This window comes from Vombatus ursinus, unplaced genomic scaffold, assembly GCF_900497805.2.
Source record: "Vombatus ursinus unplaced genomic scaffold, bare-nosed wombat genome assembly UNPS02009835.1, whole genome shotgun sequence".
NCBI lineage: Eukaryota > Metazoa > Chordata > Mammalia > Diprotodontia > Vombatidae > Vombatus > Vombatus ursinus.
Window position 1 is genome coordinate 17,262,169 of NW_020949613.1, and position 22,943 is coordinate 17,285,111.

General features: G+C 34.7%; 1 protein-coding gene across 1 annotated transcript in view; it reads left to right on the top strand.

Moving 5' to 3' along the window:
- ADGRB3 (adhesion G protein-coupled receptor B3) overlaps positions 1 to 22,943 on the top strand; it is a 902,542-nt gene that overhangs the window by 702,680 nt on the left and 176,919 nt on the right. The window contains exons 16-17 of the mRNA XM_027852945.1: positions 17,556 to 17,682; positions 19,284 to 19,387. Of these exons, the coding sequence (XP_027708746.1) occupies positions 17,556 to 17,682; positions 19,284 to 19,387 (231 nt within the window). The remainder of the gene's footprint in view (positions 1 to 17,555; positions 17,683 to 19,283; positions 19,388 to 22,943) is intronic.

Genomic DNA, 22,943 nt, shown 5'->3' on the forward strand with positions numbered 1-22,943 from the left:
TTTCATTTTATTCTAACATTTCTGAAATGTAGGTAAAGCTAAAAAAAAAAACAAAAATAAAATGACATCTGCAGGTCAAATGACTTACCAAAAACTGTGTGGCAAATTTGGTCTAAGGCTGAGATTAGAAATATTTATTTCCAATGTAGCCTTACACATGTGAAAATGCAAAATTAATCAAACTATACTTATGAAACTTTAGATGTAACTACATCATGCCCTGTGAAAAGGATGGAATAGATATGAATTAATATGAGACAATTGTAGATGATGTAAAAATACACAATCTCTCTACTATATTTTTATGGTAATTTTTATTCATTTTTTTTTGTTTTCAACATTTACTTTCACAAGATTTTGAGTTCCAAATTTTCACCCCATCTCACCCCTCCCCCACCCCAAGATGGCATGCATTCAGTATAGGTTATATATGTGCAGTTATGCAAAACACTTCCATAGTAGACATGCTGTGAAAAACTAACTCTATTTTCCTTAATCCTATCCTGCTCCCCCATTTATTCTATTCTTTCCTTTGACCCTGACCCTCCTCAGAAGTATTTGCTTCTGATTACTCCTTTTCCCAATCTGCCCTCCTCTCTATCATTCCCCTACTCTCTTGTCCCCTTCCCCCCTATTTTCCTGTAGGGTAAGACAGATTTCCACACCCAATTGAGTGTGTATGTTATTCCCTCCTTAAGTCAAATCCTATGAGAATAAGATTCACTCATTCCCTCTCACCTTCCCCCATATCCCCTCCACTGTAAGAGCCTTTTCTTTTGTTTTGTTTTTTTGTGGGATAATTTACCCCATTCTACCTCTCCCTTTCTCCTTCTCCTAGTATATTCCTGTCTCATCCCTTAATTTTATTCTCCAGATATGACCCCTTCATTTTCAACTCACCCTGTGCCCTCTATCTATCTATCTATATCTATATATATGTACATATAATTTTTTCCCCTCCAACTACCCTAATACTGACAAAGGTCTCATGAGTTACAAATATCATCTTTCCATGCAGGAATGTAAACAGTTCAACCTTAATAAGTCTCTTATGATTTTCTCTTTCCTGCTTACCTCTTCATGTTCCATTTGAGTCTTGTATTTGAAAATCAAATTTTCTATTCAACTCTGATCTTTTCATCAAGAATGCCTGAAAGTCCTTTATTTCACTGAATGACCATTTTTTCCTCTGCAGGATTATACTCAGTTTTGCTGGGTAGGTGATTCTTGGTTGTAATCCTATCTCCTTTGCCCTCCAGAATATTATATTCCATGCCCTGTGGTCCCTTAATGTAGAAGCAGCTAAATCTTGTGTTATCCTGATTGTGTTTCCACAATACTTGAATTGTTTCTTTCTGGCTGCTTGTAATATTTTCTCCTTGACCTGGGAACTCTGGAATTTGGCTACAATATTCCTAGGAGTTTTCTTTTGGGGATCTCTTTCGGGAGGAGATCAGTGGATTCTTTCAATTTCTATTTTGCCCTCTGGTTCTAAAATATCAGGACAGTTTTCCTTGATCATTTCTTGAAAGATGATGTCTAGGCCCTTTTTGTGATCATGGCTTTCAGATAGTCCAATAATTTTTAAATTCTCTCTCCTGGATCTATTTTCCAGGTCAGTTGTTTTTCCAATGAGATATTTCACATTGTTTTCTAATTTTTCATTCTTTTGGATTTGTTTTACAATGTCTTGATTTCTCATAAAGTCACTAGCTTCCAATTGCCCTATTCCAATTTTTAAGGAAGTATTTTCTTCAGTAAGCTTTTGTACTTCCTTTTCCATTTGACCAATTTTGCTTTTTAGGGCATTCTTCTCCTCATTGGCTTTTTGGACCTCTTTTGCCATTTGGGTTAGGCTAGTTTTTGAGGTGTTATTTTCTTCAGTATTTTTTTTGGGGGTCTCCTTTAGCAAGCTGTTGGCTTGTTTTTCATGATTTTCTTGCATCACTCTCAGTTTTCCTCTACTTCTCTTACTTGCTTCTCAAAATCCCTTTTGAGCTCTTCCAAGGCCTGGGACTGATTCATATTTTTCTTGGAGGTTTTGGATGTAGGAGCTTTGGCTTTGTTGTCTTCTTCTGGTTGTATGTTTTGATCTTCTTTGTCACCAAAGTAAGATAATATAGTCTGACTCTTTTTGCTCTGCTTACTCATGATCCCGGTCAATTACTTGAGTTTTAAACTCTTTGTTAAGGTAAAAGTTTGCTTCCAATATGAAGAGTGCACTGTCCCAAGCTTGGGGGATAAACCGTACAGCTGTTTTCAGAGGTACTTCTGGGGACCTTCTAAGGTGTTATGATAAGGGACAAGGTGTTTTCTCACCACCACCACAACAAGCTCCACCCTGCCAGCACTCCTCCTTGCCCCAGGACCCCCCCTCAGAACTGTGACCCAGATCCAAGCAATGGTAAAGGAAGAGATTCCCGCCTCAGAGCTGGCAGAGAGATCCCTGCAATTGCCCTCTGATCAACCACTTGATTCCCCCTCAGTCTATGGGCCAGAAGCTCAGGAAACAGCCGTGGCCCCAGGCCATGCTCGAGACTTGCAGCTGAGACCTAGCTCCTCTCTCACCATAGTCACAGACTTTTCCCATTGACCTTCTAAGTTGTTTTTGGCATTCAGGGGTTAAGAAGTCTGGAAACTGCTACAGCTGCCCGCAATTCAGTCTTCTGAGGCCTGCACCAGGGTTGCTGCAGCCTGCGCACCCACGTCAAACTGCGCTCCTCTCCCCACCCGGTGTGATATACCTTTCAGATTAGCCATCTAGGCTATCTTTGGCTGGGAATTTGTTTCACTCTGCATTTTTGTGGGTTCTGCTGCTTTAGAATTTGTTTAGAGCCATTTTTTATAGGTATTTGGAGGGCTTTGGGAGAGAGCTCAAGACAGTCACTGCCTTCCCTCCGCCATCTTGGCTCTGCCCCCTCGGCTCCACCCCCCTCTACTATATTTAAAACATAATTTAGAGGGATTTTTTTTTATTTTATATTTCCAAGATTTTCCCTATATATCTCCCACTTTTACCTTCCTAGAAAGCCATCCCTTGTAACAATGGTTTTTTTTAAAAGGAAAGAAAAGAGAAAGAACAAATGAAATAAGCAAAACTTATCAAAGCATTAAAAAATCTGACAACATTTACAGTGTGCCTTACCCAAGGTCCCCTCACTCTACAGAGGGTACCTTCACATATCTCTTCCTTGGGATTAAGTTTATTCTTTATAGTTTTACAACTTTCTGTTTTTATAGTTTTGTGCTAGTTTTTTTTTTAATTCATATTGTTTTAGTCATTGTATATACTGTTTTCTTGGCTCTACTTACTTCCCTTTACTTCAGTTTATGTAAATCCAAGTTTCTCCATATTCATGATATTTGTTCCTTCTTACATTACAGTAATATTCCATAACATTAATGTATCTGTTTAGGCACCCCCCAATTCATATGTATCTACCTTTTCTCTAGTTATTTGCTACCACAAAAAAAGTGCTGCAATAAGTTTTTTTTTTTCATATACCTGGAATCATTTGAAGGAGAAGGAGGATCTCCTTAGTTTAAATGCCCATCGATAGAATATTTATGCCAGAGGGTATGAACATTTGCTTTTAAAATGTATTGATATCTTCTGTTTTACATCACATATGTTTCCTCCTGTATCCTTCTCCTATCATCTTCTAAGATCTATCCCTTGTGACACATTATTTTGTAGAGAGAGAAAGAACAGGAAAAATATTCCTCAAAATAATCCAATATACCAAAAATCTAACATTATATGCAATGATTCATACCTATGCAAACTAGTAGGGGGAAATCTTCTTATATCTCCTCTCTTCTTTGGGGTCAGACTTTTGAATAGCTTGTTCTTTTTCATTTCATAACACATTTTTCAGTTGTTTGTGGCTGTTCTTTCCATTTGCATTGTTGAATTTATGGTATATATTGTTTTCCTGGCTCTACTTGTTAGATTTGTGTTTACAAGTAGTAACTACAGATGATTTTAAAAAGTGGGCAAAGTCTCTATACTGTTTTTAAAGTAGCTTCTGACAACTCAAAATAGGTACTGTAATTTAGAAGAAAAACTAAGAATGGGAAAATCTGTCCTGAAACTGTTATATGAAAATAAAAGCATAAAGTTTGATTTTATGAAATTGTGTATCTCATTGCATTCTTGAAAATGTACAAAATGTGATTTGACTTCTTTGTATAAGATTATGCAATGATATACTCAGTGTGAACAAAAGAGAGTCTAGGTCAGCATTTGTTGGTGTGAAACATAAAGTCAGAAGGGGAAAATATTGTGATTTTATGTGCATTTGAATATACACCACTCAAATTTTAGTGGACTAATTTTTCCTCCCTAGTTTATATTTGATTTGAGTCATGCCCTATCAATGAGTAGATATCGTTTTGTCTTCTTTCTACTCATTTTCTATGGCAGCTCTCTTTTCAATAATCATAATTGCCTCCTTTCAACTAATTCTGATGCATCCATGTTTTGTTATGTCAATGTTCAGTCTCCCAAACTGCCCATAATATACCATTAAGTGTGCACAAAGATAACTAACTAATACCTCATACATACTCATCCAAAATATACAAATGTCCAAGGAGAACAGTTTAACACTACCCTAGGAACCTTAATGTTCCTTTTACTACTTTAGAAAATGTTCAATTAGAATTTTTGAAAAATAGTTAGCTCACTTATATTAGAACATTGTTTCCTTTCATCATAAACAAGCATCTGGAATACAGAATCTATAGTATGTAAGTGTGGAAGACAAATGAGAGCATGCACAATTGTAAGAGAGTAAGGATACCTTTCCCCTGACTCTTTGCCAAAAAAATATGGTTAGATCAGGCTAATAGCAGACCACACAATACCATTCAAACTAAAGAACATTGTGGAAAAGGTAAAAAACTATCTTACAGTCATGCTGAATCATTGCCCCATTCAAATTTTCATATATTTTATTACATGAAATTTTTGAGTATATTATGTATACTCATGCCACCTAATTAAAATGATTAATAAGTGTTTTTTCACTGATGTCCAAAATGAAGTTATTTACAGGACAGAAGCTTTAGAAAACCACAGAAAGACTATACACCTTTCCTATGCTTTTAACAAGGCACTCAGTATAAAACTCCAGGAGAAACTCTTGACCTTGATTTGCAAGCCTCTGGCATTGAGCTCTTGAATAAGATGCCTTTTGGCTAGGTCCGCTAGAAAATAATGGTTAAAACTACAAGGCTTCTTCAGGTTGCTCAGAGGAAAATTATCAAATAGCAAAGTTTATTTCCTCATAAATATTATTTATACAACCTAAGCAAATGATTACATAAGATTAGACCTCTTCTTTGAGAAGCAGAAGATAATAAGATTCAATCAAAGAATCCAAGCATCATTAATTCATTTCAGTACTCTATAATGCACTGAAAAGTTCAGAGAGAATATTCGCTTTCTATAAAAGGTTTGTATTGTGAAACCTCATGTATTGAAAATATTTCTGTAGATTTTGAGAAACAATTCAGAATTGGAATACTTTGTTGCTTTGGTAAAGTCCAATTCATTTTCAGACTGACATTAAGAAGTTCTTTTTTTGGGGGGGGGGGTGTTTCCACCAAAAGTGGTTTTCTTTTTTGTTGAAAAAGGCAAAACTTTTTTGGCAGGAAAAAAGGTGGAGAAAAGTTTATTGCCTGTAAGTACATGCAATGAAAGAATCTCATCTGGTGATTTTGTTATTCATATAGGTGAAATTTTGGATTACCTTAATTTTTTATAATTAATTTATTTTGATTTGTCAACAATCACTTCCATTACCTTTTGAATTTAAAATTTTTCTCCCCCTCCCTCCCCACCTCCCTCCCCAAAATGTCACACAATCTGATAGAGGCTATACATATACATTCCTATTAAACATATTTTCACATTAGTGATATTGTAAGTAAGAATTATAACCAATAGGAGGAACCACCAGAAAGAGGAAACAAAATATAACAGAAGAAAAAAAACAGCAAATAGTATGCTTCAATCTGCATTCAAACTCTGTAGTTCTTTCTTTGGATATGCATAACATTTTCCATCATGGAGCCTTTGGAGATGTCTTAGATCATTGCTGAGAAGGGTTAGGTATATCAATATTAGTATGTAACTGATTATGTTATTCTCTTCTCGAGCCAAATTTGATGAGAATAAGGTTCAAATAATACTCATCTCCCTCCCTTCTTTCCCTCTGCTGTAATAGGTTTTTGTGCCTTTTCCTGTAATATAATTTACCCTTGTCTGCCTCTTCCTTTCCTTTTCTCTCAGTACATTTTCTTAGTTAGATCAGATAAATCCACTTATTTGGTTACATTTTACCCACTTGATTAGATTTGTTTTTATCATTACATCAAAGTCAACTTATACCTATCCCCTTTATGTATGCCCTTTTAACATGGTGTAATAATACAGTTCTCAAGGGTTACAAGTGTCATCTTTCCTTGTATGGATATAAACAGTTTGCCCTTATTAATAACATGTTGTTTCCTTCTGTCCCATTTACCTTTTTATGTCTCTCTTGAGTCTTGTATTTGAAGATCAAGTTTTCTGTTAAGCTGTGGTTTTTTTTATCAGGAAGGCTTGAAAGCCTCCTAGTTTGTTGAATATCTATCTCCTCCCCTGAAAGATCATGTTCATTGTCATTACAAGTCCCTAAAAAATACAATTGGCCAACTGGAAAAAAGTGCACTGAAGAAAGCAATTCCCTAAAAAATACAATTGGCCAATTAGAAAAAAAAGTACACTGAAGAAAACAAGTCCCTAAGAAATACAATTGGCCAAATGGGAAAGGAGGTACAAAATCTAATAGAATAGAAAGAGAAATTCCATTTAAAGTTACTGTAAACATTATAAAATATTTAGGAGTCTACCTACCGTGACAAACTCAGGAACTACATGGACACAATTATAAAACACTTTTCACACAAATAAAGTCATATCTAAATAACTGGAAAAACATTAGTTGCTCTTGGGTAGGCCAAGCTAACATAATAAAAATGACAGTTCTACCTAAGCTAATTTACTTATTCAGTGCCATACCAATCAAACTACCAAAAATTATTATATAGAGTTAGAAAAAACAATAACAAGATTCATTTGGAAGAACAAAAGGTCCTTAATATTAAGGGAACTAATGAAAAGACATTCAGGGGAAGGTGGCCTAACCATTCCAGATCTTAAATTGTATTATAAAGCAGCAATCACCAAAACTTCTTGGTGCTAGCTAAGAAATAGAGTGATGGATCAGTGGAATAGGTTAAATATGTAAAACACAGTAGTCAATGACTATAATAATCTATTATTTGATAAACCCAAAGACCCCAGGTTCTGGGATAAGAACCCACTCTTTGATAAAAACTGCTGGGAAAACTGGAAAAGAGTATGGCAGAAACTAGACATAGATCAAAATCTCACGCCATATACCAAAATAAAGTCAAAATGGGTCCATGATTTAGATATAAAGGCTGATACTATAAGCAAACTGGGAGAGCAAGGAATAGTTTATCTATCAGATTTATGGAGAACAGAAGAATTCATGACCAAACAGGAGATAGAGAACATTACAAAATGCAAAATGGATAAGTTTGATTACATTGAATTGAAAAGTTTTTGTACAAACAAAGCCAATGCAGCCAAGATTAGAAGGAAAGTAGAAAATTGGGAAAGAATTTTTACAACCAGTCTCTCTGATAAGGGCTTCATCTCTAAAATATATAGAGAATTAAGTCAAATTTATAAGAATACAAGTCATTCCCCAATTGATAAATGGTCAAAGGACATGAACAGGCAGTTCTCAGATGAAGAAATTAAAGCCATCTAGAGTCATATGAAAAAATGCTCTGAATCACTATTGGTTGGAGAAATGCAAATCAAAACAGCTCTGAGGTACCACATCACATCTATCAGACTGGCCAAGATGACAAAACAAGAAAATGATAAATGTTGGAAAAGATGTGGGAAAATTGGAACACTAATGCATTTTTGGTGGAGTTGCGAAATGACCCAACCATTTTGAAGAACAATTTGGAACTATGCCCAAAGGGCTATAAAAATGTGCATACCTTTTGACCCAGCAATAGCACTTCTAGGGCTATATCCCAAAGAGATCATACAAATGGGAAAAGGACCTAAATATACAAAAATATTTCTAGCAGTTCTTTTGTGGTGGCAAAGAATTGGAAATTGAGGGGAGGCCCATCAATTGGGGAGTGGCTGAACAAGTTGTGGTATATGAATGTAATGGAATACTATTGTGCTACAAGAAATGATGAACAGGCAGACTTCAGAAAAACCTGGAAAAAACTTGTATGGTCTGATGCTGAGTGAAGTGAGCAGAACCAGGAGAATGTTGTACACAGTAACAGCCATGTTGTGCAATGACTAATATTGATATACTTAACCCTTCCAAGCAATACAAGGATCTAAGACATCTCCAAAGGCCTCATGATGGAAAATACTATCCACATCCAAAGAAAGAACTATGGAGTTTGAATGCAGATTGGAGCATACTATTTGCTATTTTTTTCTTCTGTTGTATTTTGTTTCCTCTTTCTGGTGGTTCCTCTTATTGGTTCTAATTCTTACTTACAACATCACTAATGTGAAAATATGTTTAATAGAAATGTCTATGTATAGCCTATATATATTGCATGTTATCTTGGGGAGAGAGGTGGGGAGGGAGGGAGAGAAACAATTAAAACTCAAAAGCTTATGGAAATGGGGCTGCTAGGTAGTGCAGTGGATAGAGCACTGGCCCTGGATTCAGGAGGACCTGAGTTCAAATCTGGCTTCAGACGCATAACTCTTACTAGCTGTGTGACCCTGGGCAAGTCACTTAACCCCATTGCCTAGCCAAAAAAAAAAGAAAAAAAAGCTTATGGAAGTGATGGTTGCTAAATCAAAATAAATTAATAAATAAAATAAAAATCTAATAGAAGAAAACAATTTGTTAAAAATTAGAATTGGGCAAATGGAAGTTAATGACTCTATGAGAGAGCAAGAATCAGTCAAACAGAAATAAAAGAATAAAAAAAGATGAAAATGTAAAATACCTCGTTGGTAAAACCACTGACCTGGAAAATCGATCCAAGAGAGACAATTTAAAAATTACTGATCTACCTGAAAATCACAATGAAAAAAAGAGCCTGGACAGTATCTTTCAGGAAATCATAAAGGAAAACTGCCCTGAGGTCCTAGAACCAGAGAGTAAAATAGCCAGAGAAAGAATCCACCAATCACCTCCTGAAAGAGATCCCAAATTGAAAATACCAAGGAATATAGTAGCGAAATTCCAAAATTACCAGGTCAAAGAGAAACTATTGCAAGCAGCCAGAAAGAAATAATTTAAATATCATGGAACCACAGTCAGGATTATACCGGACCTTGCAGCTTCTACATTAAAAGACCATAGGGCATGAAATATGGTATTTCATAAGGCAAAGGAGCTTGGATTAATTTTTAACCTGAAGAAATGCTTCAAAAAAAAAGAAAGGAAAGAAAAGAAGGAGATGAACTTTGAGTTGAATTAGCTATCAGAATAGGAAGGTGACCAGGATATTTTTAAGTATGTAAGGTCTGGGATCAATATTAGCTAGTTTTTATAATGGACTAATCTTATGCAAGGATCGACTGGTCAGAGAGTAGTTGAGAATTAGTATAACAATTAACTTTTGTTTACTTTCAGAATGTTTTCATTATAACAACTGTTTTTCTAGGGAATCAGAAATAGTTGCCATGCTGAAAACTGGTTGCCAGCACAAACACATATTTACCTGAGGTGAAAGGGGAACAAGTTAGACTTAATTTTTTTTTGACAATAGAGATTAGTAAGCATCCAAGATTCAAGAGTTTCGTTACTTTTGGAGAACTGTTAGAGAAAGAAAGTTATGATTTGCCTTCTGCATACAACCCTTAAAAGTGACTTTTAAAAATTCATCTTAGCGTGATAATATCTAGATTTAAAATTACTTAACTATTCCATTAGACATGGCCTTTACTAATTGACATTAGTACGTCAGTGGCATTATTTGGTCGCAGTAATATACAATTCCATTCAGTGTCTTTTGACTTACTATTGGCATGTGTTTTAATACCCACCTCAGCTTCTTTTTCTTTTCATGTGGTCTCCTCATAGAGTAAAGGAATGGACTCTTTGTCTCCATCATAAACTCATATATCACTAAAATTATAAAAGCATACCATACATATTTATACATAAGTAGAATTTAGAATTTTACATCTTATATGGAGCTCACTAATATGATATAAATGTAATATACATGTAATATGTTTTACATATATACATTGATACATAGATCTTATATTTTTCCATCTCATATGGAATTCATTGGTGACAAGAAATCTGCCTTATTTCCCATGGTCTTAGATAAAAAATCATCTCTCATAGAGTCTGAAATTCTGTACATCTCTTCTCCTTTTCCTGAAGCTAACTTTATACTAGATCCCATTGTTTTTTACTCATTCTGGATCTGCTTTGCCATAGTTATTCCTTTAATAATATTTTCACTCTCTTCCTTTCCAAGGGTTCCTGCCCATCTCCCTATCTTAAAAAAATAACTTATTTAACCCTTATATCTCATCCAACATTAATCTCTCCTTTTGCTGCCAATCTCATTCAATTTATAATCTATAAAAACTTACATTTCTAATTTATCCATGACCTCATTAATTGCCCTTCAAATGGGATTCTATCCCCATAAGTCTGTTGAAACCATTGTCTGTAATATCACCAAATTCAAAGGTCTTTTTAAAGTCCTTATTCCTTTTAACCTCCCTTTAACAACTGACAATGTTTACTATGTGTTCCTTGAAACTATATTCCTCCACCTTGATTCTTGTGACACTTGACTTTTCTAATTCTCTTCCTACTTTTCTAACCAGCTCCTCTCTCTCTCTTCCAATGAACATTTTTCATCCTCCTACCTCCTGGCATCCAGTACCTAGCTTTTACTGTCCACAGTGACTCTGTCCTATACCAACATTGGCTTTTCATCCTTTTCCTTCTTTCCTTCATATATTTTCTATTGATTTGTTGATGGGTTTTGGAAGTTGGATAACTTAATTGATGGTGTGGCTATTTATAAATATGTATGATATCATATACAGAATTCCCTAATTTTATGGTTTCCATATTCCTTTTCTGTTCTTACTCTACAACTAATCCTCTAATTTTTCTAATGAAAAGGGAAAATATCTATCCTTAACCAAAAGTACCCAATGAATGCCATTATGTAGTGATCCCAGAAGGATGGACTCTAGGTTTCAGAATATCTCCTATGACCTCATGAAAACAAAAGCATACCAATATGTTAAGATGGTATTTTAAATTAAGCAATCTGACTCTTTAACCCTTTGCTCTATAGTAAGCAAAAAAAAATCAATACTTTTTTTTGTTCAGTCATTTTTTCAGTTATGTCCAACTCTTTGTTACCCCATTTGGGATTTTGTTGATAGAGATACTAGAGTGGTTCACCATTTCCTTCTCCAGTTCATTTTACATATGAGGAAAGTGAGATAAACAGAGTTTAGTGGCTTGGCAAGAGTCATACAGCTAGTAAGTATCTGAGGCCAGATTTGAACCTGGACCTCTATCCACTGTGCCACTTAGCTGTTTCCATATTTTATATAATAATAATAATAATAATAACTACCATTGATATGGGCAGCTAGGTGGTAGAGTGGATAGAGCACAGGGCCTGGAGTCAGAAAGACTCACCTGCCTGAGTTCAAATATGGCTTCAGACACTTACTAGCTCTGTGACCCTGGGTAAGTCATTTAACCCTGTTTGCCTCAGTTCTTCATCTGTAAAATGAACTGGAGAAGGAAATGGCAAACCTCTTCAGTATCTATGTCAAGAAAACTCCAAATGGAGTCACAAAGAGTCAGACATGACTGAAAATGACTGAACAACAAGAAACCATTCATATAGCATTTTCTAAACACTAGACACTATGCTAAGTACTTTACAATTATTATCTTATTTGATCCTCATAACAACCTGTGAGGTAGGTGCTATTATGGTCCCCATTTTACAGAAGAAGAAACTGAAGCAAACAGAGCTAAAGTGACTTTTCCAGCATCACACAACTTGTACATGTCTAAAGCCCAATTTAAACTCAGACCTTCCAGACTCCAGTCCCAGCACTCTAGACACTGCCTTATATGTGTCTGAAATATAATAAAGAAAAAAAACAAATGTCATATCCATCAAAAATTCAGTTTCTGCTGTAGATATAGAACCAAAAAGTAGAAATTATTATACAAATTGTATCTTTTATGACTGATGAAGTTGTGAAGAATTTAACACAGATTTTGGAAAGTACATTTGAATCCAATTGTTTCACCTCTCTAATTAGATTTTTAAGCTCCTTTAGGACAGACTGCATTTTGTATTTCTCATGTGTCCCCCATAGCACTTAGTAGAATGCTAGTCACTCATTAAATACTTGTTCAATTATTTTAAGCATAGTAAAGACCTACTATGTACATTGTAAAATATTGACAATTGACTATTGTTTATATTGCCTATGTTGACTATAGTCCTTGCTTCATCGCTCTATTAAACAAAATCACCATGGAAAAATAAATTGAATTAACATTGTTTTTTAGATCATAATCAAATGATACTTAAAAAATACATAGAGAAATCTTTTAAAGCCACAAAAGGACCTCAAATAATATTGCCATGATATACAGTGGAGCCCCTCTTACATCAGGATGAGAATTAGAACATAGGAAGTCTGTATTGATGAGAACTGACCCATCTTTAAAGTCTTCAGTAATTAATTCAAGTTAATTCTGTTAATACAAGGAGAAGGAAGTCAGTAATGAAGATTAATTTTAATTTATCATAAATATTTAGTTGAAATATATCACTTTAGTAACACACATAATTATTACCTGTCATTAAAACTTAGGTTTTTTTGTTTTGTTTTTTAATTAAAACACCTTTTAAGCAGTAAGCAACTTTACCACAAAGATGAATGTTACTTGTAACAGAATAAAATGTAGTAGGTTGTATTGGATGATCTCTGGTGAGATGGTGTAGTTACAATAGTTCAAGATTATAGTGCTCTCAGCCTTGGCAAAGGTTTGGAAACAAGAAACTCTACCCTAAAGAATGTTGAGAACTGAAAGCATGCTGAAACATGCTGCCAAGTAAATGTTTCTGTGTTGTAAAACCAGTTCACACTAAGAGGCAGATGATCATTTTGGTATTTTGCTTAAAATGTGAATTATATAGTTATCCAAATTCTCCTAGAGTGAATCACTTCCTTGTAGTGACCCAAGGACCCTGGCAAGCTCACTGATCTTTTCTGGATGCTGGTGTTCACATATTTTGCTTTAAATTGTGACTTCATGTATAAAAATGTTGACAAAATGTGTAAAACTACTGTTACAGCAACTTCATTTCTGAATAAATGGAATTTTAATATCCTAAGAGTTAATGACCCTCTCAAAGTGTTTAACTTACTCCTAATCAATAATTTACGCAGTGGCTGATGAAGAAGCAAAATGGACAGGTTGTCTACAAAAGACTTCTTTCAAGGGAGCTTCCAGGTTTCTTGCTATATCAAGTGCTAAAACCATGAAACCTTTGAACAGTCTTGACATATGTCACTATAGATTTGTATTATCAGTGTTTTTTTACATAATATTTCATTGTAGTGAACAGAATATTTGCGCTGTTAATTTTAACATTATAGAATACAGTCATATATTATAAATAAAGTTATGGAAATGGGAAATGACTATGGTAAGAAATATTTAAAGAAATGAGTATGACCAAAAGGAAAACAGGAGGTGGACCTAATGAAAAATTTAAAATACAGCTGAAATCATTTGCTCTTTGTCTTCACATAAAAATGTGTATTTTGGTGTATATACTCTTCTTTATACTTAGACTCAAACCATTTTATCTTCTTCATCATATCTTTGCTCAGGTTGTTCCCTCAGGTCTGGAAATACTTTCCCTTCTCACTTCTACCTCTTTGAACCCCTGGTTTCCTTTAAAGGTGCTCTCAAATACTGTTTCCTGCGCAAGGCCTTTCCTAAACCTCCAGTTGCTAGTGATTTCGATTGCCTCCAAATATATAAAATATAGATAAAACAACATGTATTTTCAATATGTTATTTATGTTTACATATGTATATTTTGTCTCTTCCAATAAAATGTTAGCTTCTTGAAGGTAGGGAATGTTTCATTTAATTCTATGAATTCCTAGTGCCTAACATATTAAAAAATGTTTAATCAGAACTTATTGATTGAATGATTAATTAGATCAGGTATATTCCTTAATTCTTTGAACCTAAAATTGAAGAGAACAAGAAAAGAGGTATTATTAGATAGATACATAACAAAGGAGTGCAGGAGTGATTGTGGAACATATATAAGTTGGTGCAAACTTTATACTTCCATAGGATTTCTTACAGACTTAATGACTTTTGAAAACTGAAAGAGTGCCACAGGGCTCAGAAAAAACCTGCATAATGAGAAATATGTTACTGCTAATTGGTTATGGTTAGATCCTCATTCTGTATTTTGCACTTGAAAATAGTACTCTGAACACAGTAGGTGCTTAATAATTGTTCAGTTATTCATATGTTATTCTTCCATACATAAATATATTTTTATGCCAAAAAGGTTCATTTTAAGATAATATAGAATAGATCATTTAGTAAAAATAAATCACTGGGAAACAAGGGAGAAAGAATAATTCATAGGCATATCATTTAAAGTCAAATAGAATGCCTCTGGTATATACCCCTTCTCATTACAAGATTAGAAGAATTTTAGCATATATTAGGGTTACTACATATCAATTTACCTTTACTGGTTCTCCTTGGAGTCAATAGCACATGAAGATTATTCATTTTAAAAATTCATAAAGTAGGAAAATACTACAGGAGAAAATGCATTAATATAAATATACCTAAATGTATATATCCGTGCCAAAAAAATTACAAATAGCTCTTAATGAAATTAAGACTCTCAAAAATATTTAAATAATTATATTCACTAATATAGCTTCTTAATAGAAAGCATATAATATAAAGAACCATTCCTTTAGGTATTTCTTTCTCTTTAAATGCATAGACTTCTAGAAAGGGTTATAAGTCATTCACATCTTGGTATGAATTTGCTTATCTGATCAGGACAAGGAAATAATGGGAGTTTTGAAGTGGGAGGGACATTTTGGAACATGTGATCAGTATCTTGGAAAGAAGGCCTGTGAGACCTATACTGAGGAACTGAATGATGTGTATTTGGAGAGGAAGAGGAAAATGAGAGGAGAAAACAAGGCACAGTATGCCAAGGTCAGCTGAAGCTAAAGACAGACGTAGCCTCCTTTTCTAATTTGCCTTGTCAGGGCCTACTCAGTTGTTTAAGGAGTACTGCTCTCAAGGACCTACTTACATACATGTGATCTATAGTTCTCAAGAACATTCTTGAATTAAACATCTTTCAGGCATAATTAAGCATCATATTTGTGTCTGTAGTAAAGGAATTTTCAGGTTACAAATATTTGCATTTTTCTTTCAAATAAGGCTTTCTCCTGGTTTTCTTTGTTAAAATCTGTTAATTATAACAAAATATTGAAGTAAAAATCTTTAGACACCATCTCGAAACTATGATGGTTAGATGACTGCATTGTAGTGAAGTTTCTTTTCAAGAAGAATAATTGATTCTTATGTTTTAAAATATCATTTTTTCTTAAGTGTATCTTTCTTTGATATTAGATAAGAGACCAAAAACTAATTTAAAAAATTGAATTACTGTTAAGTTTCAGTGGAATTGAAATTTATTAGTGCTAGAACTAGTGGGACAACTTTTTTTTCTTCTTTTGATAAAAGTTGACATATCACTATGACTTAATGAAAAGTACAGAAATCCCATATCCTTGAGGCAAAGAACTATTTGGATGTGTTTGAGAGTATTTTTAACTATTATCCCACAATTGCTCTGGATTCTTCTGTCTCATACATCATAGGTAGAAGTGTTGTTGCAAGGTGCCAAAATGAGCTATTATGAATTATTGTATTTTGAAACTCATTGGAAGTACAGTTGTCTCTGGGCTTTAGGGATATTGCTTGTAGAAACTTATCAGAAATATATTGCGTATGTATTTTAGTTCAATATTTTGAGCCATTCAAAGACAGAGGACATAGAATCCTAAGTTATTAACAAATTATTATCAGGATATTTATTTCTCTTCTTCCTATTTGAAGATTAGTTTATCCCATTTGGGGACTTGGGTTGAAATAAAGAGAAATTTGCAATAAAGGATGCTTCTAGCTAGAGAGTTTCTATGCTTGGACTTAAGGGGGAAAAACAAATGGTGCATTCAACATATGACACATGAAATGATACTAGGGTCAATTAGTGAAACAGATAGCTTTTTTTCTTTCTTTTTCCTATAGAAATGATCTCTTTAGGTTGGTTCAGTTGGGGGTGGAGGGGGTGATTCTTTTTTCTTTCTTTTTTCCCTGCACAAAGAAAACGTAGGTTGATACCATTTTTATTGTTCTGCTGGGGTGGGAAACAGACCATATGCTTTAGCATTTTGAATGGCTAAATCTAATGGGGGGAAAAATGAATTGATCCTGGGACTTTCTTCCCCACCTTCAGTCAGCCCCTTACCCACACACAAGCCTGGCAGATGGGATCATTACCCCAGATTTCCCATTGATTTAGGGTTATCCCGATGCTGTTGCCCCAAGTCAAAGAGAAAGGGGGAGGAGAAGAAATCACAGGGGCCGCAGAGGCCAGTTAGGCTGAATGAAGTCTGGAGGGCAAACTCGTGTCTTTGGCTGTGGCAGTGTAAGAGGTGCTGAAACCCACCCCTCTGTTGGAGCTAAGGCAAAGGCAGTAAGAGTTGGAATCATCTGATTCTGATGCCGCTGCCGCTGCTTCCCGTTTCCAGGGTGAAATTTTTACAGCAGCTAATTTTATAGGGAGGAAAATACCCCTAACCAGCAGCAGAGAAGATCTGGTATCACCCAGACGAACCAATGTAATCTTTTAGGTAGGTTTTTCAGAGAAATCCGCATTTTAAATACCAGCATTCACCGCCAAAAATGCGGGACGGAAGTCAGAGCTGGTTTGAGAATAAGAAAAGCCTCTTTACACCACGAGTGTTTGAAATGATCCGATGAGCAGAGGAAGTAGCTGCCAAAGCTCAGGCTGCTATTGCCGCTGCTGCCACTGCTACTGGGTTCCTCGCAGAGGGCTGGACACAGCAAGCCCTGGTTTCAGCACCAACGGCGCTGGACAGCTCTTTGCACGCTGCACAGCCGCCTGCATGCTTTTTCCCCTCCTCTCGCTTTGCATTACTGTACAACTGGAGATGCATCTAAATTACGTCCTGTTCAACAACAAGTAGATTCTTCCTGTCCGGGAACTACAGTAGATGATTCTCTCAATTAAATTGCATTTTCTTCTTTTTGGAATTGGCCATCAAGCGTAATTATCCTGATTTCCCCCCCTTCCCCCCACCTTTGCAGGAACGAGTCTTTGGGAACCTGGTCCACCCAGGGATGTAAAACTGTGCTTACCGATGCATCCCATACGAAATGCTTATGTGATCGTCTCTCCACCTTCGCCATTTTGGCTCAGCAACCTAGAGAAATAGTAAGTAACAAAGGGAAAACACGGTTTAATGTAAAGACAGGGATATTTTGTGGAGTGTTTCTCTAGGGAACCGCATTTTAGATGGGGGAATGTACAATATTACAGGATGGCAAAATTAGGTTCGTCTCCACCTTGGCTACAGTGGCTTAGTGAATTGAATTCCAGTTGGTGTGATAAAACTAAATCCTACTCAATTTTATGTCTTCTAACTTGAATGTTCTGCAGTAAAGAATTGAGAAAGCTTTCTCACTGTAATGCTAATGTGCTGCAAACTTTCAAATCAAATAATTGCCAACTTGTTTTTTTTTTTTAAGATTGTAAAGCTATTCCAAGGAATTTATAAGGATACTGTTGATAGTGGAATGAAAATCCCAGACACTGTAGCTAAATACATTGCAGATCTGCATTGAATATTTTCAGTACAGATTTTTAGGTTGTCTGCTGATATTTGGGAGGGAGAAGATCAAATCAAGTTTTCAGGAAATCACTGAATATAAGAAAGTATTATAAGTCCCTGAAAATAGTTTCCAAAGCAGAGAGTTGTGAGGTAATGTTTAAATGGGAAATAATGTGCTCGTCTTGTTATATTATTAGAAATTATTTCCAGAAATGGACATAGCAATTCCAATAAATGTTACATTTCAGCCTAAATTTGGCCTAAATGAGTGTCAGTTTCTTCTCTTAGATAGATGAAAGAAGATAACCTCTGAAATAGAATTTTGTTAAATCTCCAGGGCTTTGAAACAGCATCTTTTAATGTACCTTTTCAAACTTTTGATGCTGAAAAAATGCTTTTAAAATAGCAGTCTTATTGCTTATTGCCATGTTGATTTCTAAACACAGAAATCACTTAAGTAGTAAATGCTTACTTTCTTTTAGTTGTATTTAATGAGAAACAAGACATTTTTCAAGGTCATATGTTTTACTACTATAGTTGGTATTGTGTAAATTAACTCCATATATAATATTCATTAGCAAAATAATGAAATGTATTCTTGTCCCAGAAAATAGAATTTCTCCAGGCTGCTCAGAGACCAAGTAAGGGAAATTAAATGGGAGAATACTTGACTTAGGACAAAGTTGTTAAAAGTCAGAAAAGTTTGATAAATTTTAAGTAAGCATGGACTAGATTTTGAATAGTTAAATGAATAATAAATGAACAACAACAGAGTAAATGTTATTAAATATCCATAGAGAAATTACTGAATATATATTTTGGAGGGAAGAGATACAGCTTTAAATTTTAGCTAGTAAATGATTTAACATGTAAATGACTATCAAGTTAGATTCTTGAGCCTCTGTTTTAAAATAGATTATTAAGGTGGTACAGTATAATCAAACATTTTAAGTCTACAAGGCCTTATTTATATCTTCATATTGGGGGTTGGAGAAAGAGAGGAGTAACTGATAGATTAGTCATTGGAGAGATGAAAGCTATGGCAATGAAGTTGTTCCAAAGACAAACTAGGCTTTGGTGGTATTTCTTAAATGGTAGTTTGGTTTTACTCAGTTTGTACTCTATCATTTTAATTTTTATAAAATGCTTCTCTTCTTGTTTGTGTGTGTGTGTGTGTGTGTGCGCGCACGTGTGTGACTTACAGATCATGGAATCATCTGGGGCACCTTCCGTAACACTCATAGTAGGCAGTGGTCTGTCTTGCTTGGCCTTGATCACTCTAGCAGTTGTCTATGCAGCACTATGGAGGTATGTATTTTATTTATGTACTTGATTGAAATATTCAGTGGTTTAGAATTAAATTGGGGGATTTGATACCCATTATATATCTGTCTGCTTTATTTATTTTGTGCAATAATTCTAAAAAAATGGTTATAACACAATAAATTGGAATGGTTTACCTGACTTAATTGTGTGCTGACCTGTTGGTGACAATATAGCATTATATATTCTTTTAAAAGTGTTCTCTTCCATCTAGTCCTAATGGTGTTGGTCATTAAGTGCATAGTTGTGCCATTAATTCACACTTTCTTTTTCCCCTCATCCATGCATCAAAAAATCTCAAGTTCAGGTCTATATAATGGTCTCTCTGTTTCCTGCTTTCTATTCAGTACAAGAATGAAATTGGAATATTCAGTATAACTTCTTAGTTACTCAGTTAACTCCATTTCTGAGTTTTGTACTTAAGAATTTAAAGAGGGCCAAAAAAACTTACCTTCTCTCTTAAAGATTTATTTCTCAACACTCTACTTCAGCTGTTTATCAAAGGCCTTGCTGGATGGTGTTTCCTCTTTCCCATCAAAGAGGAACAAATCAAATGAGGCAGTAAGTAGATAAAATAAAAGCAGTAAAAGAAATATTAGGGGAAAAAATGTACCATAACATTGATTGGAACATATTTCTGTGGTAAATGGAAGAAATACTTTGTGTTTTTCCTAAGGCCTAGAATATTGTAGTAATAACACCCATAACTTTTGTTATTGCATTTTAGCAGCACAACTTCAATATAGGCATTTGTTCTATCCTAAGCACATTTACCAAACTACTATTGTCTTGAACTTGTGAAATGATGTAAAAGTATGGATACTATGAAAATAAATAGGCAATCATCTCTAATTTGTCAATTTCTTGCAGTATTAAAAATAGTGCAGGCATAGATGGTGTCCATGTCCCCAATAGTTTGTTTTACAAGTCAGTCGGTACCTAGAACACCAACAAAAATGATTATGAGCTCTCAGTAGTGAAAGACTATTTGATTAGACTTGCTATCTTCATTTTTGTCTTTGTTAAGCATGGTCTCTTCTTTTCTCTAATGAAGAATACTTCATTGGCTGACTGATCAATGAAGTTAACTTGGTCAAGGATATTAATTCTCTTAACTCATAGCAAAATAAATGGGCTGCTTAAAAGTTCATATGTATAAAGATTTCCCTACAGTTAAGGTGTTTGGAGAATTTAGGGACACATTTGAGACAATGTTTTCTGATGGAATCATCATTTTCTAGTGGTAAAGGATTCACCCCTCCAAAGAAGTCCTACAGAAATGCTTTATCATGATGTAGAAATGACACTAGGTTCTTAAAGACTATGTCCATGGAGAGTGTGTTTGGACAGCTTTTATAAGTATAAATCTTTAATTACTTGCATGGTGGATAGAACCATAGGCCTGGAGTCAGGAAGACCTGAATTCAAATCCAGTCTCAGACACTCACTAGCTGTGTGACCCTTGGCAAGTCACTTAACCTTGTTTGCTTCAGTTTCCTCATCTGTAAAATGAGCTGGTGAAGGAAATGGCAAACTACTCTAGTATCTTTGCCAAGAAAGGAGTCACAAAGAATCAGACACAATTGAAATGACTTAACAACCACTAGATGTAGACTATATGTCTGTAATCTGAGGGCCAATCTCAGGTGAGCCTTAGAGAGGCTTATTGCCAGGTTGACTAAAACTGATGAATGTTTCAGCCACAGAACCTCTTGAAAGCCATTCGCTAAAGTACAGAAGGGTTATGATATGCGTTATTGGAGAGAATACCCTAGTGAAAAAACCATGGACCTTTGAAGCAAAATATTGACAGTATTGGACTTTAACCTATAACAATGGTGGCAATTCTCAAAAAAGAAAATTGTAGCTTAGTCTGCCCAAGGAAATGTGGGCTTGAACAATCATGAGTATTTCAGGACCTAGAGGTTGGTTGTTGGAGAGACAGTTACTCTAGACACCCTTGTGGGCACAGGTGTGAGGTAAGATAATAACTTCTTTTGCTGCCCGAATAACACTTCCTGGAGAATGAGGATTTATCTTTGGGCTGGTCATCATTTACTGCCATAAGTACACAAATATAATTGAAAGGCATCCAGAATATACTTCTACTTTCTGTTGTCTGAGTAAGTCCATCAGCAAACTATTTTACCACCTGTACATGAAACTAGGCTCTCATAGGCACTAAAATTGCTGATGGAAATATAGGCAAAATTGAACAAGGAAACATATAAGATTGATTTGTCAATTATATGGTCTCTTTAAAATGAACTCATACCTACACCATAGGTACAATTAACCAGATGATTGTTCAAGCAAGCAACCCACACAACACTTTTTTAGAAATACTAGAACACTGAATAAAGGATGAGCTCATTGCATGTGAAGAATTGGGGAGGAAAATGAGAAATAACACATTCATTCCCATCTATAATCACTATGACTATCCTGAGAGTTGAAATGATAATTGAAATGATAATTTCTTCATAAGTGAATGTGGAAAGGCCCTGTAATTAAACCTGAGTCTGATTTTGGTGGTAACTATTTGGTTTGGTTTTAAGGAGAAATAGAATGCCCATTAAATTGTAAAAGTAATTTTTATTTTGCTCTCCTGAAATGTGCCTTGAAATTTGGAGCTTCTCACTTGACAATTACTAAATTAGGAGAAGGAGTATTTGGTTTTATATTCTAGATTCACTGCATCCTGATATTTCATATCTAATATCACACCATAAGGATAGTGCCTACTGTGGAACATATTTACTTGTGCAAACAAAACATCAACAAAGCATAAAAAGGTAGAAGGTATTATTATAAAGCATTATAATATCATCCACTGAGTTGCCACAGGACATTATATAAATAAAAGAAGTGATCAATCATTTATATTTTGGGGGTGGTTTTTAATCAGAGTGCCTTCAGAGTACCATCATTTTTTTAAAAAAAATTCTGGATAGAAAAAAAAAAGCTTTTTAAAAATCACATGTATAAAGAGAATTGCCCCTTGGGGTTTCTATCACAGCATAAAGATAAAGAAGTTATTTTACATTTTAGAACACTTTTATAACACATGTATTACACATGATACATATGTACATATATGACCATTCTATTACTTTTGATTAACTAAGAATGGCATTGCAAGATTGGTATTTGTTCTTTTTAGGTTGATCTATATAACAGTACTGAGAATATTTTATCATATTTGTTTTAAATTTCCATGATAGTAACCTATGTATTTATAGAAATCACATAAAAAAAGTTAACCTTTAAATTAATTCTCTGACTTCCAAAAAAATTGGTAGATTCAAAAGCATAATTTAGAATATGCTAAAATATCCCTAACCATGTAGTGATTTTGAATTATGCAGACTTGGATACCAATCCTGAATTGGTTGCTTTAAGTCCTTAGAAAAGTCATTTGGACTCCATTTTCTCATCCATAAAATGAAGAGACTGAACTAGTTGATAACTAAGGTCCCTTCCATCTCTAATTCCCATAAATTCTATGTGATACCATTACATACTTAAATCACAAAAAAAA